This window comes from Cenococcum geophilum (assembly GCF_001692895.1).
Source record: "Cenococcum geophilum 1.58 unplaced genomic scaffold K441scaffold_71, whole genome shotgun sequence".
NCBI lineage: Eukaryota > Fungi > Ascomycota > Dothideomycetes > Gloniales > Gloniaceae > Cenococcum > Cenococcum geophilum.
The window spans coordinates 870,223-893,855 of NW_027137629.1; the positions used below are offsets into that span (position 1 = coordinate 870,223).

Below are 23,633 nucleotides of genomic sequence, written 5' to 3' on the forward strand. Positions count from 1 at the left end.
AGTAGTATTTAACTCCTATGTAGCAAAGCCTTGTAGGAAATACTACGGTAGACTTGTTTATGGGCTGAGCATATATAGGTATAGAATAGTTAACAACGTAAATATAACTAGTGGAGTGGTTACCTAATAGATTAACTCTAATTATATTCTAAGATTTACTATAAAGAAGAGAAACTATCTATAGAGACTATGTGTCTTTAAATATATAACTCCTCCCTATAGTAAAGGGTTTAGTACGTTAATGCGTTAGTATGTTAGTATATTACGTTCCCATATTCCTACGTTTCTACGTTCTAAACTTATAACGTAACTAGCTATATAACTTAGCTACCCCTTATTTTATAGCTTAATCGGTTTTAGTGCCTCCTATACTATCTTAACTAACCTATATATATCCATTTTTAGTAGTTATACTACTGCCGATATAAGGTCCGTAATACTATCCCCCTCCTCTTTATCTTTGTCCTTAAAGATATCTCTTATCTCTAAGTCATTTATTAGAAGTATAGCATTCCTATCTTTAATTTAATAACCTTTATTATTTCTAATACCTCTTATTAGATCTTCTATGTCTAATTATTATAACCGGCTAGTAAAATTTATTCTATTACTTAGTAAAGTTATACCGTCCTATTTTTAGTGTATGGAGAAGAAGCTGGTATATATTATAATCGCGTCTCTATTTAGTCGCTAACCTTCTTTCTATACTAAGTGTACGTAAGTAAATATGTAATTATCCTATAATATTTAATCCGTCTCTAATACTAAGTATATACGTTTTATTATCCTTTATAACCGTTTAGTTCCTTATCTAATTTATCCTAAGGTTATATATATTAGTAGTAGCTAAAAGACTAAAAAGTAAGCTAGCCGAGGCCCTTACTAAGGTTTAGCGTTATTTTAATAAGGCGTTTTAAGCTCTAAATGCTTAACTAAATGCTTATACTCGCCTAAGCTGTCTAGCAAAGGTCTATAAAAAGGTACACTTAAAAGAACTGCGCTTAGTAGAGAAAGGTCTATTTAAACTTAAGGCTAAAGAGGCTAAAAAGGATTCTATTTAAGAAGAGGCGGAAATAGCTCGTACGCTAGTAGTAGATCCCTTAAATAATCCAGCTCTTTTATTACCTTTAACTAATTCCTTTATCTTTAGCTCTTTCTTAATATTACCTAACCTATTTTCTTTTAATACTCCCATACTTTTCCTATAGCATTTTTTAAATTTTATAGTAGTTTCTAAGTAGTCTTATTATAGCTTATCCACTTAACCTTTTACTATGTTTTATTATTAATATCCTTATAACTAACAATCTTTAAAACTTACCCTCTATATATATCTACTTCATAAATTAGTAGCTTAATATTCCTATATACTGGCTCTAGTATTATAATATACTGTATAGGGTAGATCTTTATTTTAGCTAGTAGGTTTAACTTAAATATAACTAGTAAAATCCTTTATATAATTTTAAAAGGTTCTAATCTAACATAGTCTAACTTTTTGCTTAGTCGTTAACTCTTAAAATTTTTATATAGTAGCCATACTTTATCCCCCTCCTTAAGATCTAGTCCTTTAAATCCCTTAGCGTTATAATACTTTTTATTCTCTCTTATACCTTTTTTACTAATTCAATAAGGTTTATATAAAGATTTATTAATATTTTTATTCTTTCCTTAGCTATACTACTCGTTTTTTTTTTGCTTATTATAGTAATAATAATATTCTTAGCTTATATCTATAATTTACCTTAAATAGTAATATACCTATTCCTTCTTATAGTGTTATATTATATATAAACTATATAACTGGTAATAATAATAGCTAATTATTCTATACGTAATTAATATAATGTCTTAAATACTATTCTAGTGTCTAATTTAATCTTTCTATTTAACTGTCCGTCTGCGGATAATATATAGTAGAAGTTGCTGCTCTAACTCCTAATTCCGCTAAAAATACCTCCTAAAATGCTATTATAAATCTTAGATCTCTATCTAATATAATTTTACTTAGTGCTCTATATCTTATAAATATTTCTTTAATATAGATTCTAGTAATATCTTCTACTAAGATTTCTTCTATATATGCTACAAAGTAGCCCTATTTAGTTAACTTATCTACTATTATTAAGATATTACTTTTCCTAACTATTAGCTGCTTAATCCTATTATACTTAAATTACTCTTTAGCTAATACCTAGTTCGCTTTTTATCCTCTATATACTATAAATATATATTCTTTAGGCATTTCTACTACTGTTATCTATTTAAGCATTTTTCCTTAAGGAATCTTTCTAGTTAAAGTATTAAGTCTCCTAACTTCTAAACTTCTACTAAATACCAGCTATATATATATTTAGTATTTCTATACTATTACTTATCTAGCGCCTAATATATCCTTATAAAGTACTTCTAATTCTTTTCTTTTAGATTCTTATATATATTATATAAGCAATCTATATAAGCAATCTATAATAGCGTGTAATATACTAGGTGCTTTAGGTTAACTCTTAACTTATTTTTATCTTTAAGTTTAACCTTTACTATATTAATCTAAATATTATAACTTTGTTTACAGGTACTAAGATATATCTTTTACTTCTTTAGTCCTCTAATCGTTCCTTTAGGTCCTTTAATATTATAATTAAGGCTCCCTTAATATAAGTTATCGCTTTTTCCGTAATAGGGTAGTTTTAAATAACTTACTTATCTAACTATATATAGAAATCTTCCCACTTATTATTATATTGCTGCCTATACCACTTTTAGTATAGCTGCTAGAGTATATATAGCTTATCCGTAAGGAAGTATCTTCTTATTACTATATTATAATAGCCCTTTATATATTATTTTTTATAACCTAGTTAGGATTTCTAGATTCTTTTTATCTTCCAGTTTAGTAAGCTACTTAGCTCTTAGCGTGCCTACTCTAAGCCTATTAGTAATTTTTTATATAAGTACTCTATCCCTTATATAACCTAATATACTAGATCTCTAGTCTAGTTTCTATTCTTACTATATAAGAATTCTCTATCTAAATTCCTTTATGTTTTCTTTTAGTTTTTGCCTTATAAGTAAATCCTTAAAGTCTTCCTGCTTCTTAATTTTAGTTTATTTAATAGTCCTTATTTATATATTAAAATCTTAGTCCTATAGGATTCTTAATCCTAAGCTTACTTTTTTCTTAAGCTTAGCTCCAGCCTTAGTTTAACTAGGCTTTTACAGTATTCTTATCTTATCTTAAGAATCTTAAATCTTACTTATCTCGTCTTAAGAATCTTATGCCTTTAGGAAACTTCGTCCTAAGCCTATTTATATATTACTAAATTAAGCCGTTACTTTGCTCTATTAGTCGTCGTCTATTATAGGTCCTTAAGCTTATCTTATCCTATCTTAGGAATCTTAAGCGTCTCTTATTTCTTTTTAAGAATCTTAAGCCTATGGCCTTTTACCTTTATTAAGTACCGAAGTAGTTTATTATCCTACTTTTTTTGCGTCTTATAAAGCGATAGATATTATATCTAGTAGGGTCTTAATCTTTACTAATATTCCTTATTATATAGTAGAATTATCCTCTACCTCTTTTATAATATCTCTAAGGTCTATATACTCTTAGTAAGCTACCTTTATTACCTTATTATTACTAAATATTTTACCTATATTAAATTTATTGTCCTTAATATCCAATCTATAAGATAGTTTATTAGTTCCTCTAAACTTTAATAATTTTAGCTCCTATAGCTAATAGCTTACGTTATACTTAGCGTCTTTATAAATCTAGTATACGTTATTATAATAAAACGCAAAACTCTTAATTAAACATTCTTTTATTCCTTATAGTATACTATTATCCCTCTATATATATCTCTCTTCTACTAGTCTTATTCCTTTTACTATATAGTAACTCTACCTACTCCTATAGTCTTTAACGTAGTAACCTTATTTTCTATAATTTATATAAGCTCCTTTTTTAAACCAATTTTCTTACTATAAAGTCTGCCTAAATATCTTCTACTACTAAGATCCCTAGTTCGGCCTCTGCTTTTTAGACCTTTAATTACTTAATTCTTATCCCCTAGGTTTCTATAGTCGTTAATTTTATTTTTAGTTTTTTAGTACTACTTAGGTCTATTAGCTCTGCGCTATACTATAGTTTCTAACTTTAACTTTATTATTACGTGCCCTACGCCTTATACAAATATAGAACTCTATCCTAACCCTTTTTAGTTTGCTCTCTTTAGTAGATCCTATTATTAATCTTAATTACTTAATTAATTAATTCCGTAAAAGTATCCGTATCTTTTATTAGAATAATTACATCCTAGATTTTTACCTTAAGTCCCTATTTATACTATGCTATAAGCGCCTTATTATTCCATTTAACCTATATAACTAATATTTAAAACTATATTATATATTTAATTGCTAAGGTTTATTATATTAGGTTTTAAAGTTTTTATTTTACTATTATAGTTACCTCTAGGCCTTTAAATATTTGCGTTAGGCATTCTATAAACCCGCTTTAACTTAAAAATATATACTATACCTCCTAGTTAGTAGTTGTTATACTATACTCCTATACCTCTATAAGGTAAGGTTTAAACTACTTAAATACTCTCCCTATTAAGAATAATCTTACGTAAGTAACTTAATCTATAAGCGTTCCTAGTTTTACCCCTTCTTATATAACCTTAAAGTATATTTATATAAGAAATTCCTTAAGCTTTAACTTCTCCCCTAAGAATCGCTTAATAGATAGTAGCTTAACCTTTACTACTTTAATCCTATTAATCCTTTCTTTAAGTATTCTATTATTATCTATTAATTAATTAACTATTTCCTATAATTATCTAATAGTAACTAGCTAAGAGCTAGTATTTATTATACTAGTATCATTACCTAATTCCGAGGTAGTTGCTGCTATTAACGGCATTATAGTAGCTACTTTTAGTGGTATATTATTTAACTTTTTTTATTATAACCTTAGTAGTAAATATATAATAAAGCCTTATAGGAAATATTATAGTAAACTTATTAATGGGCTAGGTATATAAGTATAGAATAGTTAATAATATAAATATAACTAGTAGAGTAGTTACCTAATAAATTAACTCTAATTATATTTTAAGATTTACTATAAAAAAGAGAAACTATTTATAAAGACCGTGTATCTTTAAATATATAACTCCTCTCTATAGTAAAGGGTTTAGTACGTCGGTATATTAGTATATTAGTACGTCGCGTTCCTGTAATGGAACCTTGTAGTAGGTACTACAATAGGCTCGTTAATAGGCTAGGTATGTAGGTAAAGTAAGTTAAAGTTAACAACGTAATAATAACTGGTGGAGTGGTTGCCTAATAGATTAACTCTAATTATATTTTAAGAATTACTATAAGGAAGGAACTATTTAGGTAGGGACTGTAGTCCTTTAAATATATAACTGTACTCCTATAAAACCCTTTTTATATATAATAAACGTATACTCTACCTACTTTATTGCGGATTATATAGATTATATAAATTATATAGATTACATTATATAACCTCGGTTACTATTCCTTATTATATAGTTCTACCGGCTCTATCCTAGACCGTGCCTAAATTAACTAATTAGCTTCTGCCGACTCTTCTTTAAGTAGTTATAATATTATACTTAAAGCGTCTGTAACACTATCTCCCTCCTCTCTATCTTTATCCTTAAAGATTCTAGATATCTTTAAGTTGTTTACTAGAGGTATAATATCTATCTAATTAATTTGGTTAATATTATTGCTTATTATACCTAAAGTAATTTCTTCTTCTTTAACTGCTTATCGTGCTTATACTGTTGCTACAATATTATCTCTTAGTGAGATTATACCGTCTCTATGTTCTTGCTGCTCGAAAAAGGGGTTAGTTTATGTTGCGTTAGTAAACCTATCTTTATAATAACCGTCCTCTTATTTAAAGTGTACGAAAGCGAATATTTGTTTATCCTATAACGTTCGCTCTATCTTTAATATTAAATATACGTAACTTATTACTCTAAATAGTTATCTAATTCCCTAATTAATTTGTCTTAGGGTTTTATATTTAATCTACTACTACGCAACTAAATAATAAACTGTCTGTTACTTTAGCGGAGTTATACTGTTTTTATAACGTGGAATAAGAGGCTGCTAAAGCTTAATAAAGAGCCCTTAACTCCTATCTTGCTGCGTCTACTTAGTTAATCCGTCTTAAGAAGGTTTATAAAAAGGTGCGTTTTAAAGAGTAAAAACTTATAAAATAGGGTCTATAGGAACTTAGTAATAAAAGAATAGGCTCTTCTTTAATAGAGAAGGAAATAGATCTAAGTAGTTTAGCAACTGCTCTTCTTAGGTCCCCCTTAGGTGACTTATTTTTTAGCGATTTTTCTTTATTAATGCTGCCTAACCTAATTTCTTCTAATACTCCTATACCTTTCCTATAGCTTTCTTTAAATTTTCTAGTGGCTCCTAGGTAGTCTTAGTATAGCTTATCTACTTAACCTTATACTATATTTTATTGTTAATATCCTTATAACTAATAATCCTTAAAACTTGCCATTTATCCTCTTTTTATCCTCTATACGTGTCTGCCTTGTAAACTAGTGGCTTAATATTCCTATATACTAGCTTTAGCATTACGATGTACTATATAGGGTAGATCTTTATCTTAGCTAGTAGGTTTAACTTAAATGTAACCGGTAAAATTCTTTATATAATTTTAAAAGGTCCTAGTCTAATGTAGTTTAACTTCTTACTTAGCCGTTAACTTTCAAAATTTTTGTATAGTAGCTATACTTTATCTCCCTCCTTAAGATCTGGTCCCTTAGATCTCTTAGCGTTATAGTACTTTTTTATTCTTTTTTATACTTTCTTTACTAATTCTATAAGGTCTATATAAAGATTTATTAACGTCTTTATTCTCTCTTTAGCTATACTACTTATCTTCTTTACTTACTATAGTGATAATAATGTTCTTAGCTTATATCTATAATTTGCCTTAAATAGTAATATGCCTATTCCTTCTTAAGGTGTTGTATTGTATATAAACTATATAACTAGTAATAATAATACCTAATTATTCTATGCGTGATTAATATAATATCTTAGATACTGCTCTAGTGTCTAATTTAATCTTTTTATCTAACCGTCTGTCTGCGGATAATATGCGGTGGAAGTTACTGCCCTAATTCCTTATATCGCTAAAAATACCTCCTAGAATACTGTTATAAATCTTAGGTCTCTATCCGATATAATCTTACTTAGTGCTCTATATTTTATAAACACTTCCTTAATATAAATTCTAGCGATATCTTCTATTAATATTTCTTCTATATATGCTATAAAGTATCCCCACTTTATAAGCTTATCTACTATTACTAAGATTACGTTATAATCTTATCCGGTAATAGGGTCTCTTAACTTTAGTGACTTAATAATAAAGTCCTATAATATAACCTCCTATAGTCTCTCTAGTATTTTAATAGGTTATAGCCCTCTGTATAGCTTATACCTTATTAGTTTATTCCTTTAGTAATCTAAACACTTTCTTATAACTCTCTATGCTAAGCCCTAGATTCCGTTAATAATATACTCCTTTTAGAGTCTTAATACTAGGCTTATAGCTCTATTATGCCCTTAAGTTATTCCCTTATAGAAGTCTTCTATAAATTATACTGCTATACTTCTTAGGATATACTTTACTTCTTAATTTTCATATATATCCGTCTATAGGTCTTCTAGCTATACTTTTAGAATTCTTTATACCTAAAAGCTTTCTAGTGACTTATAAATTTTTTTAAATTCCTCTTAAGTTGCTATAATTTTTGGATAATTATACCTAATTAATCCGTTTATATCTTTTCGCAGTAAAGCCCCTAATGGCTTCTTATTGTTTTGTAGTTTAGCTTTTTAACTTAGAGCGTCTACTCGCGTATTATCTATACCTTTAGTATATTAAATCTTAAAATGGTATTTTATAAGTATCTCTGCCCATCTAACCTATTTTTAATTAAGTTCTTTTATTATTAGGAATCCTGTTAGGTTCTTATAATCCGTCTTAATTATAAATAGTTTCTCTATGCCTTATAAGAATGCTCTCTATTCCTTTAGTGCTATAACTATACCTAACAACTCCTTATTGTAGATGTTATAGTTTAATTCTAATAGTGTTATTTTCCGACTGTAGTATACTATTAGGTGCCATCTATCTTAATATCTCTATATAAAGCATGCCCCTAGTATATAGTTTAATATATCTATTTCTATAACCGTCTTTAGTCCTAGTTAATAGATCTTAAAAACTGGCTCCTAGGTAAATAACTCTTTAACTTTTCTAAAGAGTTCCCGCTACTCCTCTCCCTATATCTATAGTTCTTCTTTCCTCGTTAATTACGTAAATGGTTTAATATCCTTTAACTATTACGCTATAAACCTTCTGTAGTAATTGTAAAACCCTAAAAATAATCTTAACTATATAACGTTCTCTAGTTCTTGCTAATTCACTATAGCCTTAATCTTTTTTAGATCTATGCTAAGTTGGCCTAGTTTAATAATAAATCCGATAAAATTGGTCTTTTTAGTAAAGAACTCGCATTTCTTAATTGCTATTAGCATTTATTCTTTTTATAGTCTCTTTAAGACCTATTTAACGTGTTCCCCGTGTTCTTCCTTAGTTATTAAGTAGATAATAATATTGTTGAGGTATACTATAATAAACTTATCTAAGTATTCTCCTAATATATTGTTAATACGCTTTTAGAACATTGCTAGTGCGTTTATAAGCCTAAATTATATAACTAATAGTTTATATAGTCCTTCCTTTAACCTAAAGGCTGTCTTTTATTTATTGCCTTCCTTAATTCTAATTTAATGGTACGCCTATCTTAGATCTATCTTTATAAAGATTTGCGCGTTACCTATCCTATTTTAGATTTCGCTAATAAAGGGTAAAGGGTACCTATCCTTCCTAGTAATGCTATTTAACTATCTATAGTTAATATATAGCCTTAGTTTACCGTTCCTCTTTAGTATAAATAGTACTAGATAATTTACTAATAACTATAATAATCTAATATATCCTTTTTATAAATTTTCCTAGACAAACTCTTTTAATACTCTACCTTCTTTTTTAGTAAGCTTATAGATTAGAAAAAACCTTAAACTTATTCCTAGTTCTAATTCTATCTTATAGTCCTATGCTATATACTTTAATAGCTTTTTACTCTCTGGTAACTATAGTTCTTTACTATATTTATGGTATCTCTTTAGTACGTAACTTAAGCCTTACTTAGTTTCTTTATATATTACTCCAACTTAGTACTATACTAACTTAGCTTATTATTATAACTTATAGCGTTAAGTATCTCTAATATTGACTTAACCTATAACCTAATTAATTTTTAGATTATATTTCTGTAACTAAGGCATTTCTAGTACTGCCTTATTATTTCCTAATAGTAATATATTAAAAGATATCTTAATTTATCTCCTTTTAATGGTTAGCTAAATAGGTCCTATTTTAAGATTAATAATGCCTCCTTTATAGGCTATTAGATCCCCTAAAATTATTACTAATAGGTAAGAATACTCCTTTTTCTTATATGGTAAACCTATTTTTTTAACTGCTATTAATAAGATATAGTTCCTCGTTGCTCTACTATCTATTAGTGCTTTAAACTATTAATTTTACCACTTAACTCGTAAATTTAAATATTGTCCCTAAATTCCTTTAAGGGTTTAAGGCTCTACTACTAGTTCCCTTTAGTCCTATAGGCCTCTACTTTTCCTAACTATTAGCTGCTCGATTTTATTTATACTTAGTTTAACTTTAGCTAATACTTAGTTTGCTTTTTATCTTTAATATACTATAGACACGTATTTTCTGGGTATTTTTACCACTATTATCTATCTAGGCATTCTTCTGTAAGAAATTTTTCTAGCTAAAGTATTAAGTTACCTAACTTCTAAACTTCTATTAGATACTAGCCATATATATACTTAGCGTTTTAATACCTTTATTCTTCTGCTAGCCAATATATTCTTATAAGGTATTTTTAATATTTATCCTTTAGTGCTTTATATATATTGTACGTATTATCTATATATGTAATCTATAATAGCGTATAATATGCTTAATACTTTAGGTTAACTCTTGGCTTGTCTTTATCCTTAAGTTTAAACCTTTCTCGTATTAATCTAAACATTGCAGCTTTATTTACAGGTACTAAAATACGTCTCTTACTTCTCTAATCCTCTAATCGTTTCTTTAGATTTTTTAATATTATAATTAAGGCTCCCTTAATGTGACTTATCGCTTTTTCCGTAATCGGGTAGTCCTAGATAACTTTCTTATTTAACTATATATAGAAATCTTCCTACTTATTATTATGTCTTTGCCTATACTACTTTTAGTATAGCTGCTAGAGTATATACGGTTTATTTATAAGAAAGTATCTTGTTATTACTGCGTCGTGACAGCCTTTTATATATTGTTCTTTAAACCTAGTAGGAATTTCTAAATCCTCTTTATTTTCTAGTTCGGTAAGCCACTTAGCTCTTAATATGCCTATCCTAGGCCTATTAGTAATTCTTTATATAGGTGCTCTGTCCCTTATATATCCTAATATGCTAAATCTCTTATTTAGTTTCTAATCTTGCCATACGATAATTCTTTGTCTAAATTCTTTTATAGTTTTTTTTGGTTTGCGCCTTGCGCTTAAATCTTTAAAGTCCTCTTACTTCTTAATCTTGCTATTAACTCTTTAATCTTTAGGCTAAACACTACGTTCTCTTAGTAGGTCCTCTAGGTCTATATATCTATCTCCTAGTCTAACTGCTATTTATATTGTAGATTCTTTAATCTGTAATAAAGCCCCTTACTTCCTATTTAGGGGTGTCCGTATTTATACTCTAAATTCTTAATCCCTTAGATTTTTTAATCTTAAGCTTACTTCTAACTTAAGCTTTACTCTAGCCTTAGTCTAACTAGGCTTAGGTGTTCTTATCTCGTCTTAAAAGTCTTAAATCTTACTTATTTTATCTTAAGAGTCTTATGCTTGTGGAAAACTCTATCCTAAGCTTATTTTTATGTCTTTAAACTAAGCTACTGCCCTACTTTATCGGTTTTTGTCTATTATAGGTCCTTAGGTATACCTTATCTCGTCTTAAGAATCTTAGTTATCTCTTATCTCATCTTAAGAATCTTAAGCCTTTAGCCTTTTACCTTTATTAAGTGCCAAAGTGGTTTATTATTCTACTTCTCTTATATCTTATAAAGCGATAGACATTATATCTAGTGGGGTTTTAATCCCTACTAATGTTCCCTATTTTATAGTAGTGTTACGGGACACCCCTGTAACACCTTACACACGTCTACCTGTTTCTACCGACTCAGTAATTAAAGACCAACCGTGAAATGGCAATTTAACGGCAATCTGATGGCAATCTAACGGCAATCTACGGTATTCTACTATATTATGCCAAGTTCTACTAAATTCTGCTAAGTTCTGCTAGGACCACGACCTAAACCCTATTCTACCTATATACGTATTAACTAAGCAACCAAGTTAACAATATATGCCCTTTCTTCCCGTTTCCCTACCTTCTTTCCTTACGTAACGTCTTAACCTCCTTATATAGTTTATATACATAGCTTAATAATATCTACCTTGCTATATATTATCGTCGCTTATACTTACTCCGTGATACTACGTTGTATTAACCACCTATACTACCGTCGACATGCAGAACGAACCCGAAGCCCCTATAACGGCCGCCGGCATTATATCCGCATTCTAAGAACAATTGGTAGGAATATAGAAGTCTTTTATAGACGCCCTTAAACAGAACTAAGCCACTTTAAACCAATAATAAGCCGAATAAGAAGCATAATACTAGTAATTAATTAAGGACCTCCAAAAAGAAGTCCGCGCCCTTAAGATGCCCACGCTAGGACCTTAAGACTAAACGCTATCTCTAGAGATAAACACGCGGAACGCGAGCCCCGAACCTATAATAGCTACTTACCCTAAGCCAACTACTACACTAAAATAATCTAAACGACTACTAAATCCCCTAGTATTTACTAGTAAACAACAAGAGCTCTAATTATTTTTAAGCTAGCTTAAAAATAAGCTAACTAGTAACGCTAACTGTTACCTAACTAAAGCTAACCAACTCTATTACGCCCTAAGTTGACTAAAAGGAGATGTAGCTAACCTTATTAAACCGCTTTAGCCAAACTTAGTATAAAGCCTAGTTGTACTTCTTAAAGCTATATATAGTGACCTAAACTGTTAAGCTACTACTTAAAGAAAGATAAACTACATAACTTAAGGAACAAAAAGTTTCCTAGTATACTTCTCCGAATTTAACCGTTACGTAAAGAAAACAGGCTAGAACGACTCCGCACTAATTAATAGCCTTATTAAATCTCTAAGCCCTAAATTAAAAACCTCCCTAATAGGCGTAGACCTACCGGGAGCCCTTAATGCCTGCGTAAACGTTATTAATAAACGATATAATAATATACTACGCCTGACACCGAAGCCTACTCTACAATATAATACGGCAACCCCACGAATGTCTACTAAGTTATCGTCTTAGCCTAAGCACCCTAACGCTATGGATATTGACACTGGGACCCTAGGGTACGCCCTACTAGGGTCCTCTAAACGAGAACGACGCATTAAGCTAGGCCTCTACTTTAAATATAGAAGTAGCTCTTACCTCTCCAACTACTGCTCTGTCCCTATGCCTAAACATAAATTATAAATAGCTAACACTAGCAGCCATTTACCGCATCGATCTTCCGGTTACCGTCCCCGATTTCTACCTAGTTTCAGTCCTACATCTAGTAAGTACCATTTATAAGGACGAAGCTATAGCCGACGTCCTATAAGAACCCTACCCTAATTGCCTCTAAAAAGAAGGTCCTGGAGCTAAGTCGCTCTCCAGGACGGCTCTACTATAGGATCTTATTAAACGCATTTAATGTTACGAACTCTAACTCTTAGGACTATAGCATAACTATTAACTGCCGTCTTCGGCAGAATAGTTAATAGGCTAATACTTAAATCCTAATTAATATAGGAGCTAGCGGCATAGGATTTATTAATAAGATCTTTGCGTAAGATAATGGTTTTACCCTAACTCTCCTTAACCGGCATATTAACGTATTTGGATTTAATAGCAAACGCACTGTCTTAGGCCGTATTACCTACGTAGTATTCCTAAGACTCTAATACCTAAACTATAAAGAATTAATTAAACTTTTCGTTACCACCCTAGGTTACTTGGTGATCCTTAAATAACCCTAAATAAAGCTATATAAGGTAACTATTAATTAGGATAACCTTAAGCTTCTATTTACCGCCTCCTATTATAAGCAGAAGTGCCTTACTACTTACTGCTTAGACCTAGAACTAAAATCTAAAAAATCTACTATAATCCACTAACCTAGGAATTCTACTGAATTCCACTAACGTAAGAATTCTACTGACATCCACTAAGGATCTAAAAACTCTACTAAATTCCATAAGTTATTACTAAGTACTATACCGCCCCGAGCTAAGTAAAAGCTCCATACACAAAAATACTAGAAGGACTGGTATTCCACTATAAAAAGGATTCTTAAAGAACCCGAACCTAAATCTAATACTAACTCCGTACCTAATACTAAACCTAAACCTAAATAAGAAACTATGGACAATCCAAGCAAGCTCGGCACCCTAGATATCCGCATAATTGGAGCTACCCCGCTAGCGTAACTTGCTAAAAAACCTGAGTATACGATCTTCGCTGTTACAATGGCCGATATTAAGAAGGCCTTGGCACTAAAGAAGTATACTAACCCTGCTACGAAGGTACTAATAGAGTATTATTATCGCCTAGATGCATTCTTATAAAAGGAAGCCGATAAGCTACTAGAACACCGACTATACGACTATAAAATTATACTCGAAGAAGGAAAGCAGCCTGGATTTGGACCCTTATACGGGATATCCTAAAATAAACTCTAAGTGCTATAAAAGTATTTAGATGAGAACCTAAGTAAAGGATTTATTAGAGTAAGCTCGTCGCCTATAGCCGTATTAGTAATCTTTATTAAGAAACCTAGCGGCGGTCTGCGCTTCTATATAGACTACCGAGCTCTTAACGCCGTTACTATTAAGAACCGATATCTAATCCCGTTAATATAAGAGACGCTAAACCGACTAAGTAAGGCTCGTTACTACATAAAGCTTAATATTATCTCTGTATTTAACTGTCTCCGCATTATAAAAGGGGATAAATAGCTTACTGCATTTCGTACCCGATATAGACTATTTGAGTACTTAGTAATACCCTTTGGCCTTATAAACGCTCTAAGCTCGTTTTAACATTATGTGAATAACACCCTGCGCCCCTACCTGGACATCTTCTATACTACTTATATCGACGATATCCTAATATATAGTAATAACCTAACCGAATATTAGAAATACGTTGACCTTGTCTTATAAGCCCTGTATAGAGCTAGTCTATAATTAGATATAGATAAATACGAGTTTTATAAAATAAAAGTCCTATACCTTAGACTCCTTATTTCTATAAACGGTATATAAATAGACCTAAAGAAAGTTAAAGTAATTATAAACTAGTAAGAACCTAAGAATGTTAAGGACATAAGAGCCTTTATAGGATTTGCTAATTTCTACTAACGGTTTATTAATAACTTCTCTGCCCTAGTTTTACCCCTTATAGCTCTAACCCAAAAGGATAAAGTCTTTATCTTTAATAAGGAATATAAGAAGGCCTTTACCTATCTAAAGGTTATATTTACTACTGCGCCTATACTCTAACACTTTAACCTAAACCAAATAAGTGTTATAGAAGCCGATTCGTCTAACTATATTATTGGAGGCATCCTGTCTTAATATAATGAGGATGGAGTATTGCACCCTATAGTATACTTCTTAAAACGACTAAGCTTAGCCGAATGCAACTACAAGATCTACGATAAGGAATTGTTAGCTATTATTAAATATTTTAAATAATAGCGACCCGAACTAGAAGGCGCTGGATTTCTAATTAAGGTCCTTAGCGACTATAAGAACCTACAGTACTTTACAACCACAAAACAGCTAAGTTATTATTAGGCCCGCTGGTTAGAATATCTATCTTATTTCCAATTCTTAATTATATACTACCTAGGCGTTTAAGGCTAAAAGCCTAATGCCTTAACCCAACGCTTACAAGATGCGCTAGCCTTAGAAGAAGCGCGCTCTTACTAAAATCAGACCCTACTTCGCCCTAAACTATTTAACCCTCCTACTAAAGATCTTATAGTATACATCCTTAAAATAACTAATTAATTAATTGAACAAATTATAGTTATTAAATACCTAAATAACGAGTTTATCTAAGAAACGCTTAAGCTAATATAAAATGGCATTAGACACTCTAAAAAGATTTCTCTAAATAAATATAAAGCCTATAGAAACCGCTTATATTACCAAAACCGTCTAGTTATCCCTAATTATAATAAGCTTAAGCTTAAACTCCTTAAACACGTATATAATCTACCTGTCGCCAGCTACCCGGGCTAAGGAAAAACCCTAGAACTACTTTAATAGGAGTATTATTAGCCGAACATATATAATATAACACGAAGGTATATCTCTAGCTGCTATACCTACCGACGAGCTAAAGCCTCGCATAAGACGTATAACGGTCTTTTAAAGCCGCTGCCTGTTTTAGACCGAAGATAGAAGGATATCTTAATTAACTTTATTGTTAACCTTCCTAAGAGTAGAGGCTATATAAATATTATAGTAGTTATAGACCAACTATCTAAAATAAGATACTTAATCGCCTGCCCTAATATATTAACGCCTACTATCGCCTAACTATTCCTAGATTACGTATAGAAACTCTACAGACTCCCTAAAACAATTATCTCCGATAGAGGTAGCTAGTTTATCTCAGCATTCTAAAAAGAACTAACTACTTAACTCTACATTAAAGCACTATTGTCTACTACGTATTACCTAGAAACGGATAGCCAAATAGAACGCGTAAATGCTATAATAGAACAGTATATTCGGATATACACGTCGTATTTATAGGATAACTAGATTAACTAGCTCGTATTCGCCGAGTTTACTATAAATAACTCCGTCTCGGAAACCACAAAAGTCTCCCTATTTCTGGCCAATTACGGCTAGTACCCACGAATGGGTTTTAAACCCTTTAGTAATATTCCTTACCCCGCTTATTACGCCTTATAAGTTATAGAAGCAAATAAATTTATAGAGAAGATGGAAGAACTATAATAGTTCCTTACTAATAAGATAATATGGGCTTAATCTGTCTATAAAGCCGCAGCGAATAAGAAATAAACCCTAGCACCGGTTTACTAAATTAGTAATTTTATCTAGCTAGATATAAGAAATCTAAACATAAAATAACCTACTAAGAAACTTAATTAGAAGAACGCTGGCCCTTATAAGGTTAAAAAGGTTATCTCTCCTTATACCTACTAATTAAAGCTCCCTAATACGGTTAAAATCCACCCTATATTTTATACGTTAGTCCTCCGCCCTACTGCCCCCGTATTAGACGCCCTACCTAGATAAATATAAGACCCTCCCCTACTAGTCGAAGTGGATAGTAAGAACGAGTACTTTATTAAAAGAATTAATAATATTAAGTATAATAAACGGAAACGCTAATATATATATCTTATAAAATAGAGAGGCTTTACTAAGTCCTTATAGGAACCCGTTAACTCTATAGGACTTATATAAGCCGTAAAAGACTTTCACGAACTCTACCTAGAACTACTATAGCCCCATCTCGCAGAAGCTTAAGTTTAAAGGGGGGGTACTGTTATAGGATACCCCCGTAACACTTTATACACGTCTACCTGTTTCTACTAACTTAGCAATTAAAGACTAACCGCGAAATAGCAATCTAACGGCAATCTAATGGCAATCTAACGGCAATTTACGGCATTCTGCTATATTCTGCTAAGTTCTACTAAATTCTGCTAAGTTCTGCCAGGACCACGACCTAAACCCTATTCTACCCATGCACGTATTAACCAAGCAACCAAGTCAACGATATATGCCCTTTTTTCCCGTTTCCCTACCTTCTTTCCTTACGCAATATCTTAACCTCCTTATACAGTTCATGTACATAGCTTAATAATATCTACCTTGCTATATATTATCGTCGCTTATACTCACTCCGTGACAAGTAGAATTATCCTCTACCTTTATTATAATATCTCTAAGGTCTACGTACTTTTAGTAAGCCGCCTTTATTACCTTATTGTTATAAAATGCTTCGCCTATATTAAAATTATTATCTTTAATATCCGATCTACGAACTAGTTTATTAGTTCCTCTATACTTTATAAATTTTAGCTCCTATAGCTAATAGCTTACGCCGTACTTAGCGTCTTTATAAATTTGGTATATATTGTTATAGCAAAACGCAAAACTTCTAATTAAACATTCTTTTGTTCCTTATAGTATACTATTATCTCTCTATATATATATATCTTCTACTAGTTAGGTTCCCTTTATTATATAGTAACTCTAACTATCTTTATAATTCTTTGCGAAATAACCTTATTTTCTATAATTTATATAAGCTCTGTCTTTAAACTATTAACTTTGCTATAGAGTCCGCCTAAACGTCTTCTGCTATTAAGATCCCTAGTTTAGCCTCTACTCCTTAGTCCTATAATTACTAGATCCTTAACCTCTAGGTTTTTATAGTTTTTTACTCTATCTTTTATAGGCTTCTTTAGTACTACTTAGGTCTATTAGCTCTACGCTATACTATAGTTTTTAACTTAGCTTTAGTTAATGTATACTTTACGCCTTATATAACTATAAAACTCTATCCTAACCTTTCTTAGCTTGTTCCCTTTAGTAGATCTAATTATTAATCTTAATTGCTTAATCTATTAAATCTCTTAGGGTGTCCGCATCTTCTATTAGGATAATTACGTCCTAGACTTTAGCCTTAAGTCCCTATTTATACTGTACTATAAGCGCCTTATTATTCTACTCTACTTATATTACTAGCGTCTAAAACTACGTAGTGTACTTAATTACTAAGGTCCGCTACGTAATGTCTTAGAGTTTTCTTTCCATTATAGTTTCCGCCTCTAGGTCTCTAAATATTTATATAAGTTACTTTATAAATCCTTCCTAGCTTAAGAACATAAATTGCACCTCTTAATTAGTGGTTATTATTCTATTTGCCTATATTTCCGTAAAGTAAGGCTTAAACTACTTAAGTACTCTTTTTAATAGGAATAGTCCTGCGTAGGCTATTCGATCTATAGGTATTAGTAGTTTTACCCCTTCCTATATGACTTTAAAGTGCATTTATATAAGGAATCCTTTAAGCTTTAATCTCTCTTCTAAAAATCTCTTAATTAATAGTAACTTAATCCTTGCTGCACCTATCCTATTAATCCTTTCTTCTATTGCTGCATTGTTAGCTATTAACTAGTTAACTATCTCTTATAGCTATCTAACCATTATAGGTTGCTATAAGTTAGTATTTGCTATACTAGTATTACCTAACCTTAAAGTAGTTGCTACTGTTAATGGTATTATAGTGGCTGTTTTTAGTAGCATATTATTTAACTTTTTACATTTATTACTATAACTAGGTAGTAATTGTATAATAGAACCTTATAGCAGGTACTACAATAGGCTTATTAATAGGCTAGGTGTATAGGTAAAGTAAGTTAAAGTTAATAACGTAATAATAACTAGTAGAGTGGTTACCTAATAGATTAACTCTAATTATATTCTAAGAATTACTATAAGGAAGGAACTATCTAGGTAGGGACTATAGTCCTTTAAATACATAACCGTACTCCTATAAAACCCTTCTTATATATAATAAACGTATACTCTACCTGCTCTATTGCGGATTATATAGATTATATAGATTATATAGATTATATTATGTGACCTTAGTTACTATTCCTCGTTATATAGTTCTACCGGCTCCATCCTGGACTGTACCTGAATTAACTAACTAGCTTCTGCCGACTCTTCTTTAAGTAGTCGTAATATTGTACTTAAAGCGTCCGTAACAGTTCCTATGTTCCTACGTTCCCACGTTCCGAACTTGTAACGTGACTGGCCACGTAACTCGGCTACCCCTTGTCTTATGGCTTGATCGGTTCTAGCGCCTCCCGTGCTATCTTAATCAACCCGTTTATGTCCATTCTTAGTAGTCGTACTACTGCCGATATAAGGTCTGTAATATCCTATAGTCTTACAAACAATCGCGAAGCCTTTTCCCTTACCCTATATATGCGAGGACTTCTTTTTACTACGCTTCTGTCTAGCAATTTTATTAGTTCTTTGGTACTACTAGCTATAGAGTTTAATTTATTTTGGCTTAGTCGCTAGGCGTAATAGCAGAGGCTCTGGCTTAGATTCGGATTTAGATTTGTAATAGGTAAGAGATTCCGGTTTAACTGTATTTGTCTTTATCTTCTAGCGCTTCTACTTTCTACCACTAGAGGCCTTACTAACGCGCTTTTAAGGAACAGCAGGAGCCTTACCCGTAGCACGGCTACTACTAGTATAACTACTACCACCTCCACGCGTTGTTCGGCCGGTTATAGTAATGGAGCTCTCTATAAAATTGGCGGCATTAAAACATAAGGGTAGCAATGAGGGTAGTAATAAGGGTAATAATAAGGGTAACGCGATAAGGGCTATTTATAAGGCTTCAGCGGATTAAATCGGGTGTTGCTACACCACAGAACAATCCTTAATATACAGCTTGGTAAGTGTATAGCGGATTTAATAGGCTTGGCTCCTTAGGTGGCGTTCACCCGCTTACTACCAAGGCTCTATACTACCTCTAGATCTAGTTTTACTGGTTAAACCGGTTCGCGCTAAAGCTCAAAACCGATCCAGATTAAACCGATCCAGATTAGACCAATTAAAGCTCCAAACCGGTTCAAGATTTGAATATTGGAAAACCGAACCAATCCAAAATAGAACCGGTCCAATTGCATCACTGACTACGGTGTCCGCCAGGAGATATAGAGATGCTTGGACGTCAGCCATTCGCAGGAGCCGGCCACGCGGACGTCTTCTAATGCCGTTAGGTCGTCCACTGGCGGTTCAGCTACACCCGTCAACTCCGCAAGCCGGTGACGCTGTAGTTTCGCGGTCTCCAAAATTGCTTGAGAGACTGATTTATGTGAGCGAATTTCTTCCTGTGTTTTGGAGGGTTGTTACCATTTGACAAGATGTAGTCTACAGTAGTCTTCGACGAGGAGGAGACCAAGGAGAATTAGACAGGGACGTGGGTTGGCCTTCTAAATGCGGGAGATGGACTTGATCGGGGCTACGTGGTGCCAATTAGCCTTGTGTTTGAGGATATCAAGAGGGTCACTGGGTGCGATACTGTGGATCTGATATAGTTAGGATGGAGATAATCTAAGACCTGCGTCTGATTATACTCTACGAAATAGCGCCTTTCAATAAATAGATCTTCCTCAAAAAATCCCAAAAAAGTGCTCCTTCTCGTTTACAAGAGCTCTATTACACTATGCAGAAAGGAACGTAAACAGATTTGCAAGCATATAATAAGAATAGGGCAAGATATTGTCACCCTGCGGGACACCGCCGAGATTATCGGCTACGCATCCGAGAAGCCAGTCACTATACGGGCCAGCCACCAAGGAAAATGCGAGTAGGCCACACCAAATCCAATCGTTTGCTTTCTTGCGCCAGGATTGATCGCTATGACCCCAGGGAACACAGAAGCGGATCACGACGAAGAGAAATATTAGCACACCACCTGCAAAATTAGTGAGAATTGATTGACATGCTACTATAATTCCAGCAATATCTTACCTAGGAAAGCCGTAATAATACGAACTCGTCGATCCGCCCAGGATATTCGGGCAAGGAATCCGAGTCCAGCAAACTGGATAACCATGCCCAGCAAATAGAACAAGAGAACAACAAAGATATCATCAAATTCTAAGGCGGCATTAGGAATACCGTCAGCGGTGATCAAAGCGGCGATACATAGAGTCAGAGTAAATATGATTCTCCAGACAGCCAACAAGACAAGCGGCCAGTGATGACGGCAGCGAACCGCACTGTAAATCGCAAGGGTGACACCACCGATCAAGCCAGCGAAAGCGAACCAGAAATCCAGATCAGAACACTTCAATCTTGTTAACCGCCAGGGGCATTTCCCTATCGATAGCCGGTAAAGCGTCCAGTAGATGAGGAGATGAAACACAAATCCGATACCCCCGTACGGTAGCGTGTAACATTGCATTTCCTCAACGAGGGTAGATTTGATGGAAGCATGGGTACTATTCGTAATAATGCCCATTTTGCCGGGCTGGGCTCACCCCCAGATAGGAAATGCGAATACGAGTTTAAGACCACTGGCTGACTCCAATGTCATACCGCGAATCCGGGTTGAAATTTTATCCAATAGTTACGATTGTCCTGTGTATCGCGTGGTGAATGACTCTCGAATTTTTGGCGGTGAGGTGAGCTGGATATCTTCAGCATTGGCAATGCCGCGGTCCGGTTGAAAGATTGGCCTCGTAAGGCTGACAGGGAAGGAAGATGAGCCCCCAGCTTCGATAATGCTGGAGACTGGAAAGGAGCCGTGTTCAATTGAGCGACGTATGAATCTTCAGTAGCCCTGAGAAAGAAAGCACTGAAGAAGTATTGGGAGAGAAACCTTGAAGGGTGCGTTAGAGTCATTGCACTGCCTCAATTCAAGGCAACCACAAGCCACCACATTGGCAATGAGACTTCAGGCATTTGCGGAGAATAGCATCCAGCTCATTTTCTGGTAGGGTGTTTCACGCCTCACTTTAAAAGCAGAAGTTTTTAACGAATTGGCTCTCGCCGGAGAAGCTGAAGTGATTGTTGCGAGGCTAGGACGAGCGAAAAACGAGCGCCCGGCAAGTGTAGCCTATCACGCCAAGAAATAAGGCAGCCGAATATCTACTTGCTTACCGTAAGCATCAATAATCAAAAAGAAAATACGTAAACCTTCGCGCCTCACCAATAAAAGTTAACTCCATAAAATCTTTTTGCTTGTCTGGTGGGCTCATTCGCTAGTCATTGTTCATCTTACGCACCGTCATCACTTCAGGGTACACATAGGAATTTAGCATTCTGAATTGTACGGCAGATAGCTGAGCCCATGAAAGCAGAGGTACTGATGAGGTGAAGTCACATCAGACTTCCGCGAAATGAGAGCAAGTACCCACAGCATGTGATTTCGACCTTTCCAAGGACGGAAAGTTCGTGTTTGGCCAACTTGCGAGTAACCGCGGCTTAGGTCGCTGAATTAAGCATATTATGGTTCTTCTGGATCTTACATTCTGTGTTACATTCATATAGCAAGCCATTGCCAATGTCTCGCCAAAAGCCCCGATAACTCAATACATGGGAAGCCTCATCCGTGTCTTAAGTAAATATGAGGCGCCGTTCATTCGCTTATTACTAATTAGCTGTTTCTTCAGGCTCTCAAGAATCCTGGACCAGCTTTGAAACTCTCGAGTTGACAACTTGAACTCATGGAACACTTTCCTCACCGGCTTCATACGGCCATACACTCAACCTACAGCTTTTACTAAACTCCCTTTTTACCCAAGGCCAAATTCTGTGATTTTGAAACTTCATTTCAGGAGCTGTCTGAAAAGCCTGGACAGTCCTTTGAGTCTTAATCTCCGAAAACCAGTTTCTGTGTAAGCCGCACGGCACCCATTGTGGTAATTGCGCTCGCCAACGCATCTGTAAAGTTCCCCGCATCCAAAATCCAGAGTTCTGAAGTAGCTGTTTCAGGACAATTGCACACTTCGTCAGGCTGCGACTCACCGAAAGCGTAGAAGAGAAGAAATCCGTCATCCTCACTGTCGCTAGCGGAAGGATTAAAGGGACGGGAATACGTTGCGTCGATCCACTGCACAAATCGCGCCTCCTGCGCATACCGTCCCTCTGGCATTTTGAAATACTTTATTGGATCATCTGGATCTGAGCTCATCATGATCTCGTCCACGCTGCGCTGATCAATGCACCCGGTTACGCTCCTGGGAGGGTTATCCTGGCCACCCTGGATCAATTTATGAACGTTCATCTTAACAAGAACATCAATCTTGACAGTACGACCAAGGGCAGCGCCAAAAGAGGACGCACTTGTACTGCATCCATAGACGTAACGCGCATAAGACATCTCGCGGGATGGATTTACAGTGGGGAATTCGAAGGCGACCGCAGAGAGCGCATATTGCGCAGTTATTGTCGTTGCGGGAGACTCAAAGAGGAAACAGTAATAGTAGAGACGGCATTGATCTTCCGCTTCAGATATTTGAAAGGCTTGGTGGTTAACTTGAGGCACGGCAAGAAGCGGGGAATGTTCTGAGCTAGGAAGCTTTTCCAAGTCAAGATCTGGAGGATCCAGCATTGCCAACGTTTTTTGTTTTCAGTTTCGTCAGTCGTACTTAGCGAAGAACGAGACGGGCTCGCTCTTATCCTTCAAATTCTGCGAGGTCCTTGGAGGTGCTGGAATGTTGCCCGCACTAAATACCAGAGAATCTGACGTCAGCCGACAGG

General features: G+C 33.7%; 2 protein-coding genes across 2 annotated transcripts; both read right to left on the reverse strand.

Annotated features, from left to right (window-relative positions):
• Nucleotides 1-20,170: 20,170 nt before the first annotated feature.
• Nucleotides 20,171-21,690, reverse strand: K441DRAFT_325857 (uncharacterized protein). The gene is made up of 4 exons (XM_067641201.1): nt 20,898-21,690; nt 20,446-20,841; nt 20,277-20,385; nt 20,171-20,229 (listed from the first exon to the last, which is right to left on the reverse strand). The coding sequence occupies exons 1-2, from the start codon at nt 21,388-21,390 to the stop codon at nt 20,588-20,590; spliced, it is 747 nt and encodes a 248-aa protein (XP_067497717.1). The 5' UTR covers nt 21,391-21,690; the 3' UTR covers nt 20,171-20,229; nt 20,277-20,385; nt 20,446-20,587.
• A 1,053-nt stretch (nt 21,691-22,743) lies between these two features.
• On the reverse strand, nt 22,744-23,484 carry K441DRAFT_682030 (uncharacterized protein; the record flags this gene model as incomplete). Its single annotated transcript, XM_067651529.1, has 1 exon — nt 22,744-23,484. One exon carries the CDS (start codon nt 23,482-23,484, stop codon nt 22,744-22,746), a length of 741 nt encoding a protein of 246 aa, XP_067497718.1.
• Between the last annotated feature and the right edge of the window lie 149 nt (nt 23,485-23,633).

Coding starts and splice junctions, on each gene's coding strand:
- K441DRAFT_325857 (XM_067641201.1), bottom strand. CDS start 21,390: ATGGGCATTATTACGAATAGTACCCATGCTTCCATCAAATCTACCCTC. Junction 20,842..20,897: donor TATTATTACGGCTTTCCTAG/GTAAGATATTGC, acceptor CTAATTTTGCAG/GTGGTGTGCTAATATTTCTC.